This window comes from Bufo bufo, chromosome 1 (assembly GCF_905171765.1).
Source record: "Bufo bufo chromosome 1, aBufBuf1.1, whole genome shotgun sequence".
NCBI classification, from domain to species: domain Eukaryota; kingdom Metazoa; phylum Chordata; class Amphibia; order Anura; family Bufonidae; genus Bufo; species Bufo bufo.
Genome location: NC_053389.1, coordinates 95,719,809 through 95,731,110, shown reverse-complemented (window position 1 = coordinate 95,731,110; position 11,302 = coordinate 95,719,809). Strand labels below are relative to the sequence as shown.

The following is an 11,302-nucleotide window of genomic DNA, read 5'->3' as shown; positions in this document are numbered from 1 at the left end:
CAAAGCGTGAGAAGAAGTCTGGTATCCAAATGTCTAAAAATGCACTCCTAAAAGGAATTTGGGCACCTTTGCGCATCTAGGCTGCAAAAAAAGTGTCACACATCTGGTATCGCCGTACTCAGGAGAAGTTGGGGAATGTGTTTTGGGGTGTCATTTTACATATACCCATGCTGGGTGAGAGAAATATCTTGGTCAAATGCCAACTTTGTATAAAAAAATGGGAAAAGTTGTCTTTTGCCAAGATATTTCTCTCACCCAGCATGGGTATATGTAAAATGACCCCCCAAAACACATTTCCCAACTTCTCCTGAATACGGCGATACCACATGTGTGACACTTTTTTGCAGCCTAGGTGGGCAAAGGGGCCCATATTCCAAAGAGCACCTTTAGGATTTCACAGGTCATTTACCTACTTACCACACATTAGGGCCCCTGGAAAATGCCAGGGCAGTATAACTACCCCACAAGTGACCCCATTTTGGAAAGAAGACACCCCAAGGTATTCCGTGAGGGGCATGGCGAGTTCCTAGAATTTTTTATTTTTTGTCACAAGTTAGTGGAAAATGATGATTATTTTTTTTTTTTCTTACAAAGTCTCATATTCCACTAACTTGTGACAAAAAATAAAAACTTCCACGAACTCACTATGCCCATCAGCGAATACCTTGGGGTGTCTTCTTTCCAGAATGGGGTCACTTGTGGGGTAGTTATACTGCCCTGGCATTCTAGGGGCCCAAATGTGTGGTAAGGAGTTTGAAATCAAATTCTGTAAAAAATGACCAGTGAAATCCGAAAGGTGCTCTTTGGAATATGGGCCCCTTTGCCCATCTAGGCTGAAAAAAAGTGTCACACATGTGGTATCTCCGTATTCAGGAGAAGTTGGGGAATGTGTTTTGGGGTGTCATTTTACATATACCCATGCTGGGTGAGAGAAATATCTTGGCAAAAGACAACTTTTACCATTTTTTTATACAAAGTTGTCTTTTGCCAAGATATTTCTCTCACCCAGCATGGGTATATGTAAAATGACACCCCAAAACACATTCCCCAACTTCTCCTGAATACGGAGATACCACATGTGTGACACTTTTTTGCAGCCTAGGTGGGCAAAGGGGCCCACATTCCAAAGAGCACCTTTTGGATTTCACCAGCCATTTTTTACAGAATTTGATTTCAAACTCCTTACCACACATTTGGGCCCCTAGAATGCCAGGGCAGTATAACTACCCCACAAGTGACCCCATTTTGGAAAGAAGACATCCCAAGGTATTCGCTGATGGGCATAGTGAGTTCATGGAAGCTTTTATTTTTTGTCAGAAGTTAGTGGAATATGAGACTTTGTAAGAAAAAAATAAAAATAAAAAAATCATCATTTTCCGCTAACTTGTGACAAAAAATAAAAAGTTCTATGAACTCACTATGCCCATCAGCGAATACCTTAGGGTGTCTACTTTCCGAAATGGGGTGATTTGTGGGGTGTTTGTACTGTCTGGGCATTTGTAGAACCTCAGGAAACATGACAGGTGCTCAGAAAGTCAGAGCTGCTTCAAAAAGCGGAAATTCACATTTTTGTACCATAGTTTGTAAACGCTATAACTTTTACCCAAACCATTTTTTTTTTTACCCAAACATTTTTTTTTTATCAAAGACATGTAGAACAATAAATTTAGAGCAAAATTTATATATGGATCTCGTTTTTTTTGCAAAATTTTACAACTGAAAGTGAAAAATTTCATTTTTTTCCAAAAAAATTGTTAAATTTCGATTAATAACAAAAAAAGTAAAAATGTCAGCAGCAATGAAATACCACCAAATGAAAGCTCTATTAGTGAGAAGAAAAGAAGGTAAAATTCATTTGGGTGGAAAGTTGCATGACCGAGTAATAAACGGTGAAAGTAGTGTAGTGCCGATTTGTAAAAAAGGGCCTGGTCTTTAGGGGGGTATAAACCTGTGGTCCTTAAGTGGTTAAATAAAATTACAACAAACAAACATTTAACCAAACAATACAATCTTACAGAGGACAGCGTATGACATGTGCTATACTATGGAGGACAGCGTATGACATGTTCTATACTATGGAGGACAGCGTATGACATGTGCTATACTATGGAGGACAGCGTATGACATGTACTATACTATGGAGGACAGCGTATGACATGTACTATACTATGGAGGACAGCGTATGACATGTACTATACTATGGAGGACAGCGTATGACATGTTCTATACTATGGAGGACAGCGTATGACATGTGCTATACTATGGAGGACAGCGTATGACATGTTCTATACTATGGAGGACAGCGTATGACATGTTCTATACTATGGAGGACAGCGTATGACATGTGCTATACTATGGAGGACAGCGTATGACATGTTCTATACTATGGAGGACAGCGTATGACATGTTCTATACTATGGAGGACAGCGTATGACATGTTCTATACTATGGAGGACAGCGTATGACATGTTCTATACTATGGAGGACAGCGTATGACATGTTCTATACTATGGAGGACAGCGTATGACATGTTCTATACTATGGAGGACAGCGTATGACATGTTCTATACTATGGAGGACAGCGTATGACATGTTCTATACTATGGAGGACAGCGTATGACGTGTTCTATACTATGGAGGACAGCGTATGACGTGTGCTATACTATGGAGGACAGCGTATGACGTGTGCTATACTATGGAGGACAGCGTATGACGTGTGCTATACTATGGAGGACAGCGTATGACATGTGCTATACTATGGAGGACAGCGTATGACATGTTCTATACTATGGAGGACAGCGTATGACATGTTCTATACTATGGAGGACAGCGTATGACATGTTCTATACTATGGAGGACAGCGTATGACATGTGCTTTACTATGGAGGACAGCGTATGACATGTGCTTTACTATGGAGGACAGCGTATGACATGTGCTATACTATGGAGGACAGCGTATGACATGTGCTATACTATGGAGGACAGCGTATGACATGTTCTATACTATGGAGGACAGCGTATGACATGTGCTATACTATGGAGGACAGCGTATGACATGTGCTATACTATGGAGGACAGCGTATGACATGTACTATACTATGGAGGACAGCGTATGACATGTGCTATACTATGGAGGACAGCGTATGACATGTGCTATACTATGGAGGACAGCGTATGACATGTGCTTTACTATGGAGGACAGCGTATGACATGTGCTTTACTATGGAGGACAGCGTATGACATGTGCTATACTATGGAGGACAGCGTATGACATGTGCTATACTATGGAGGACAGCGTATGACATGTACTATACTATGGAGGACAGCGTATGACGTGTGCTATACTATGGAGGACAGCGTATGACATGTGCTATACTATGGAGGACAGCGTATGACATGTGCTATACTATGGAGGACAGCGTATGACGTGCTTTACTATGGAGGACAGCGTATGACATGTGCTATGCTATGGAGGACAGCGTATGACGTGTACTATACTATGGAGGACAGCGTATGACATGTGCTATACTATGGAGGACAGCGTATGACATGTACTATACTATGGAGGACAGCGTATGACATGTACTATACTATGGAGGACAGCGTATGACATGTGCTATACTATGGAGGACAGCGTATGACATGTGCTATACTATGGAGGACAGCGTATGACATGTGCTATACTATGGAAGACAGCGTATGACATGTGCTATACTATGGAGGACAGCGTATGACATGTGCTATACTATGGAGGACAGCGTATGACATGTGCTATACTATGGAGGACAGCGTATGACATGTGCTATACTATGGAGGACAGCGTATGACATGTGCTATGCTATGGAGGACAGCGTATGACATGTACTATACTATGGAGGACAGCGTATGACATGTGCTATACTATGGAGGACAGCGTATGACATGTGCTATACTATGGAGGACAGCGTATGACATGTACTATACTATGGAGGACAGCGTATGACATGTGCTATACTATGGAGGACAGCGTATGACATGTGCTATACTATGGAGGACAGCGTATGACGTGTACTATACTATGGAGGACAGCGTATGACATGTGCTATACTATGGAGGACAGCGTATGACGTGTACTATACTATGGAGGACAGCGTATGACATGTGCTATACTATGGAGGACAGCGTATGACATGTGCTATACTATGGAGGACAGCGTATGACATGTTCTATACTATGGAGGACAGCGTATGACATGTTCTATACTATGGAGGACAGCTAGGATCAAACATGTATAGATTGGCCACTTACCCAACCTCTGGTGACTCTGGCCTTGACTTTTCTCCCTTATTCCACCAAACAGTTCCTGAGCTATTTCTAGCCATACGGCGTCCATTTTGTACTGGTCGTGCTACTCCCCCGACCTGCTGTCCTAAATACATGGTCTCTCCTCCACAAGAAGCATCAGCCTCTCAACATCAATGGCTTTTGGGGCCTTCATCATGTTCAAATTCGCTCTGCAAGGGCAGAATCTGTGCAGAAAGTCTCCTCTCCCAAGCACTGCCTCGAGCCACACAGAGAAACTGAACTTCCTGTCTTTAAATCCCTTCACTGTTGCCAAGTTACTTCACGCAGCAGTTACCATTCACTTCTATGGGGGCCTGCGTTGCGTGAAAAACGCACAATATAGAACATGCTGCGATTTTCATGCAACGCACAAGTGATGCGTGAAAAACAATGCTCATGTGCACAGCCCCATAGAAATGACTGGGTCCGGATTCAGTGCGGGTGCAATGCGTTCACGTCATGCATTGCACCAGTGAAAAACTCGCTCATGTGACAGAGGCTTAAGGGTTTAAAGCGTCATACATCGATATAATGCTGTGTGACCCGTCAGTGCTGGGAGGTCAGGACGGGAGCTCTCCGAGACACACGCTGCGAGTTCAATGCATTGAACTCACTCGTGTTAAATCAGCCTAAATAAAAAGGGCAGGCATGATGCAGCTCTGTATAGCGAAGTCTAATATACCATTAGAGGGCTTCTGTCACCCCCAAAACCCCTTTTTTTTTTTTGGGCTTGTTAAAATCCTTATTTACTACTATTCCCTATATAGGGCTCTTACCTTTGTCTGTGGCTTCTATTCCTTAAAAAACGATCTTTTAAAATATGCAAATCGCTTCACTACCAGCAAATAGGGCGTCTACTTGATGGTAGCCGCCGCAAAAATCCGGCCCCTCCTCCTGTTGATTGACAGGGCCAGCGAGCGCTCTCCTCCTCCGGCTGGCCCTTTCAGCATTTCAAATCCCGCGCCTGTCTTCATTTGGCGCAGGCGCTCTGAGAGATGGGGGCTCGCCTCCTCAGCACTCCCGCGCCGATGATGTCACCGAAAGAGAAGACGTCATCGGCGCAGGCGCACTGATGTAGTGCTGAGGAGGCGAGCCTCCTTCTCTCAGAGCGCCTGCGCCAAATGAAGACAGGCGCGGGATTTGAAATGCTGACAGGGCCAGGCGGAGGAGGAGAGCGCTCGCTGGCCCTGTCAATCAACAGGAGGAGGGGGTGGATTTTTGCGGCGGCTACCATCAAGTAGACGCCCTATTTGCTGGTAGTGAAGCGATTTGCATATTTTAAAAGATTGTTTTTTAAGGAATAGAAGCCACAGACAAAGGTAAGAGCCCTATATAGGGAATAGTAGTAAATAAGGATTTTAACAAGCCCAAAAAAAAAAAAAAAAAGGGTTTTGGGGATGACAAAAGCCCTTTAAATGATCTCTCCAGGGCTTTTCCTAAAATTCCTGTTGTAGTTAACCGTTTCAGCGTTACTCATCTTGGCAGTGATCATGTGACCACTCGAATGGCTGCCGGCCCGTCCACTGAGGTCCTGACCAGATGTACTCCTATGTCTTCCTGTTCAGCGACATAATGTACATGCAGTTGTCAATCGCATCACACCTAGGGGGTTAAGCAGCTGGGGTCGGAGTGCAGGCAGCAGGGACTGAACAGACCCTACACAGGCTGCGCTGATACACTGCGCCAGACCAAAAAAGTTTCATGTGTATCTGTGTGCAGATCACAGCAAAAATACAAAATGCCGGTATTCATGGCAGGAACCTGATGCACCCTATTATAGTGTATGGAATCAGTCCGGTGCCACCGTTGTCAGGCATATGCTGAGAGATTTCCGCATTCTGTGCCTATGCTGGAGCAGAATACCAGAATTGGGACACAGATGTGCAGAGTTACCTACTGACCTCAATGATAAGGGTCCATTCACACGTCCGTAGTGTGTTTTGTGGATCCGCAAAACACGGACACCGGCAATGTGCGGTCCGCATTTAGCGGACCTCACATCGCCGGCACTAATAGAATATGCCTATTCTTGTCCGCGGACAAGAATAGGACATGTTCTATTTTTTTCGGGAACGGAAATGCGGACCCGGAAGTGCGCAAATTGTGGAACAAAATTGCGGACGTGTGAATGGGGCCTAAAAGATTAGAAATAAAATAAAAGGATTACAACAGATTGGATACTATTCCGAAAACCGATAGTAAGGCCTTCTGCACACAAGCATGCAAGGTAGAACCTCCAAGACTTATAATGGACCCTCCTGTATGCTCTTCTTACTTACCTCTGCTTTCTAGTCTTAAATCTGAAAAGAAACCTGCCATGTTCAGATCAGACTCCATATTACAAAGCCATTCTACCCTAGAAGCACAGGTCTAGTGAAGAAAATATCTGTAAAAGCTTGTTCACACGACCGCGTGACGCCCGTGCTGTGGACCGCAAATTGCGTTCTGCAATGCACGGGCACTGACAGTGGCCCAGCTGCATGGGGATCGCGGACCCATTCACTTGAATGGGTCCGCGATCCGTTCGTTCCGCAAAAAGATAGAGCATGTTCTATCTTTTTGCGGTGCGGAGGCATGGAACGGAACCCCAGGAAGCCCTCCATAGTGCTTAAAATTCTGCATATCCGGATTTCCGAACCCATTGAAGTGAATGGGTCCGCATCCGTGATGCGGAATGCACACGGAATGGTGCCCGTGTATTGCGGATCCATAAATGCGGGCCGCAATACGGCAACGGGCAGCACACGTTCGTGTGAATGAGCCCTAATGGCAACGTGCCAAGTACCATACCGTGTCACACGTAGTGTAGAGCAGTGCTCCCCACCTCCAGTCCTCCGGGACCACCTACCGGTCATGTGCTCAGGATTTCCTTAGTATTGAGCAGGTGATATAATTAGTGTCAGTGCATCAGGACTTACCACAGGTGTTCATTCTGTGGGATATTCTCAAATTATGAATGGCAGGTGGGCCCTGAGGACTGGAGTTGGGGGGGGGATCACTGGGGTAGGGCTGCCTTTATACAAGACCAAAAAGTGTGGACTTGTCTTAAACACGATGGAATAAAAAAAGAACCATGACACACTTGCCCCACAGACTGAAAAAGGAGTCTTTTAATCAGCTTTATTATAAAGGAGGACCGGTCACCCACTCAAAGTTGAAAACTGCTCACCTCCTGGAACTGCTGCCACTACTGAGTCCTCTGGTATTATTGCTTTCTATGTACCTGCAGCTCCTCCAGTTCCTGAAGTCTCCTGAAGGTTTCTAATTTCTAGCACCCAGTACGCAACTGTGGCTGCACATAGCCAAGGGGGAGGTCACCGACACGCTTTTCTCAAGGGGGTGTGATCTTCACTGTTCTGAGGCTGTCCAATCAGTACATGGATAAAATTACGCTGGAGGACTCATCAGACTGGGAGTGGAGCAAGGCCAGTTCTGGGAGTTTGAGCCGGTGAAAGGTCCTAACCAAAGTACACAGAAAGCACCAGTGTGAACCCAGCCTGAAACAAGCTACAGTCCTTACTATCACACCCATGAGAGCCTCCCATAATCATCATCAATGCCACAATACAGAGAAATCAATAGTTGTAAACAGACAATATCAGGCAGATGTCGGTTTTAATCAAGGTGTGATGCACATCCAAGTAGTGCAAAGGTTAAAAAATAAGAGCAATCTGACTCCAACTTATGGATAAAAAATATGACAAGCACGATAAAACAGATACGGCAGATAACCTGCTGATCAACGTATTCAGGCAAAGTCTCTTTATCTGACCGCGCGCTCGCAAAGCGCTCTACTCAACCAGTGATGGAGAAAGAAAAGCAGAGGACACGTTGCTGGAGCCTGGGCAAGAGAGTCAACAAGCAGATATTAAACCTGTCCTAGTCCACCAAGGGGTGGGACATTAACACCACCATCACCGTAGACCCCCAGAACCACAAATCTCAATCCCTTCATTACTAGGGCTGCAAGCATTAACTTGTTTATACCACCACAAAGAATTTGCATTGATCCCTTACACTACCCTAGACCACCAGGGAAGCCTGAAATCCAATAGCCTCTTACAGTTAAAAATACAGTATATAATAGTGAAGCCAGGTGACTACCCATATGTGCAGTGGTATACATGGATATCCTAGCTTTTTCAAACCAAGCTGTAGTGGTGGCCACGTGGGTTGGGTTTTCCAGAAACAGATGATGACACCACATACTGTAGATACGTCCCAACACTTTTGCCATTTCTTACCCTTTCCAGACTGGCAAGACAGGAGCACAGGCGATTCTGGTGCCCCTTTTCATCCCTCCTCTGTTGCTCTGGCCTCCAAACTGCTGCTGCTGGAATGCTCACTGGGTAAAGGACCTGTGGCTGTGTGAATATCCAAGTCAGGTCCTTCTCTCCTAACAAGAGAAGCCCTCCCTTCATCAGCATTTCTCAGGGCCGCTGTGCAGCTGAACCTGCTGCACAGGTGACATGTCCTCCCCTGATATACAGTCACAAAACTACAGGGAAGGTGAAGTCAAAGTGTTCACTTTAAGTAGAACTCCCACAAAAATGTTTTATTCTCTGAGCTGTTAGAAAGGTGCATGATGTAATCTGTAGTGAAGGTAATCTTCCTACCAGTGTCTGTATTTGTAAGTTATAACCTCCCTTCTGAGCCTCAGCTGTGTCATGTGACCAACTCTCTGATCTCCAACTGACACAGGACAGGAAGTCAGTTACTTCTCTATTCATTAATATGAGACTAACACTGAGGCTTCCATAGGAATACACAGAGATACTGGCTTCCTGTCCACACATAAGATGCTGCGTTATTTGGAAAGTCTGATTGCTGGTCACATAACACAGCTGAGGATCAGAAGGGAGGGGATAGCTCAAAAGTACAAACACTGGTAAGATTACAATTTTTTTTTACAGGAGTTCTTTAAAATTATCAAATGTAGGCATCTGTATTGCATGCAGTGTAGAGTTCAGATATCAGGACTAGCAAACAGGATTATACTGTAATATGTTTGTGGACAACACACAATTAAGTACAAAGATGGCGGCACTCACCTGCATAAAACCTTCTTTATTTCATAATTAAAATCCAGGCAAGTAACAAGATAGATAAGGGCAAGCGGCTAACAGCAGTTTTGCACAGTATGCGCTGCCTGGTATATACCTGAGCGCACCTGAGTCGTCAGAGACCTCCCTCTTTTACTCATTATACTGTAACATACTTATTGGAATGCTGTTACTTTCCTGGATTTTATACTGGCGAGTGCCACAATCTTTGTACTTTTCTACATTATATATTGGATCTCATTCCTGAGCACCACCAAAAGATCATCCGGACGGTTTGTGGCTTCCCATACTCCAGCAGTGCCGGTCAGTTGTTTCTTATTATTACACAATTAAGTAAAGTTACGTAAGGGAAAGATAGAAGCTTCTGGTCTGCAGTGTAAAATCGGTAACAGTACCCTGACTACCAAGTGCCATTCATAACGCTCAAGTCTTCTTATGCAGCAGAAAGGCCATGGAGACCCCCTAAGCCTTCAGGGCACTTATAGCTTGCCACTCACCTACGATTAGCTTTCGGAAGCTGGGGTGGGGGGGCTTGATCTGTGTTTTTTTCACGTAGGCTTTAGGAGACAGGGAATTGCCTCAAAATATATGTGTCAAAGTATAAACCAAGTCTTACCTGCAAACAGAGCGTCATCATCTTTGAAGAGGACCGGTTACCTCTTCAGACATGTCTGTTTTACCAGCTACTTGCATTCCCCATGTAATAATTCTGAATGACTATCCTGTGCCATTCCTTTTAGAGGTTAAAAATTGCTAGCTGTTTGCAATGAAGGTCCAGATGGGTGTTACCAGACTCCCCCCCCCAACTGGTAACACCAGCAATTCATTCAGAATTTCTAGCAGGAATAATAAAGAAATGGTACAAAGAATAGAGTTGTTATTCCATGGGGAATGCAAGTAGTTACTAAAACAGACATGTCAGGTCCTCTTTAACGCACACTATCTAAAATGTGAATATCCTTAACACCAAGTTCTTTCAAAAAATAAAACTTCCCTTATTTTATTAAAGCCACAGAATTTTTTCAAAAATGTAGAAAGGAAATGTCACATTAAATATACAGGCTGCGTTGTTCATATTACATAGAAATTCTTTGCAAAAAAACTGGATATTGTTTGCTGTGCTGGAAGAAAACGCTTCACAAATTTGCACAATTAAATTGCAAATTAATAAAAAGTCAGTCATGTGCCACGTGGGCTGAAATGTCTTCAGTTCCTTGGTTCCTTCAGTGGGGAGTCTGTTTCTTCATGTTCCGCTCCGTCACGCGGTTCTCCTTAGTCTGGCACGATGAGGATAATGTGGACTGTTCCAGGCCGCACCGCCGTCACATCACACAATGCTTACTTGTGTATCCGCCGAAGGGTCCAGTGACAATGGGACCGCTGCCTTGCGCGTTCTTTCACGTCTGACATATCTTGGTTTCCTTCCTGAAAAAGCAAACCATTTAGACTGGGTTCTCATAGGCCGACCCTCCAAGTGTATGGGTCCGGCACTTCTAAATAGACAGTCGCATCAGTACCACCCAAACCAAGCAGTATGGCTTTCAGCATTTCAGCCCATTGTCCAATTGAGAGATGGCCGGAAACCCAAAAACCTCTGTCCGTTTCAGTTTTCTAATCTCATGCAATGCCTTTAGCCTGCCCATACACATGAGATTAATATCGTCCATCAAGGCCTTCAAAATATTCCCAGAAGGGAAATGTGTGGGGAAGCGAGGATCGAGCAAACTGGAATTTTGAATGTCTGACCCTTCGTTCAACAAAAAGCTGGAGTCTGGCAACAGTTTTTGTCCCTGTACCTACTGAAATAATAAAGAAGCGGTCAGGGCAGATTAGGGTTGTTGCAGGTATCGAGATTTCGATACTTTTGTCCCGGTATTGATACGATACCGGGATTTCCATTTTTTCGATACTGGCCT

General features: G+C 44.4%; 1 protein-coding gene across 4 annotated transcripts in view; it reads right to left on the bottom strand.

The window, feature by feature from the left end:
* Positions 1 to 10,385: 10,385 nt before the first annotated feature.
* C1H1orf159 (chromosome 1 C1orf159 homolog) overlaps positions 10,386 to 11,302 on the bottom strand; it is a 38,667-nt gene continuing 37,750 nt past the window's right edge. For all 4 annotated transcript variants that reach the window (XM_040415554.1, XM_040415553.1, XM_040415556.1 and 1 more), the window contains one exon: positions 10,386 to 10,811. In XM_040415554.1, coding sequence (XP_040271488.1) covers positions 10,714 to 10,811 — 98 coding nt within the window. In that variant the 3' untranslated portion in view covers positions 10,386 to 10,713. The remainder of the gene's footprint in view (positions 10,812 to 11,302) is intronic.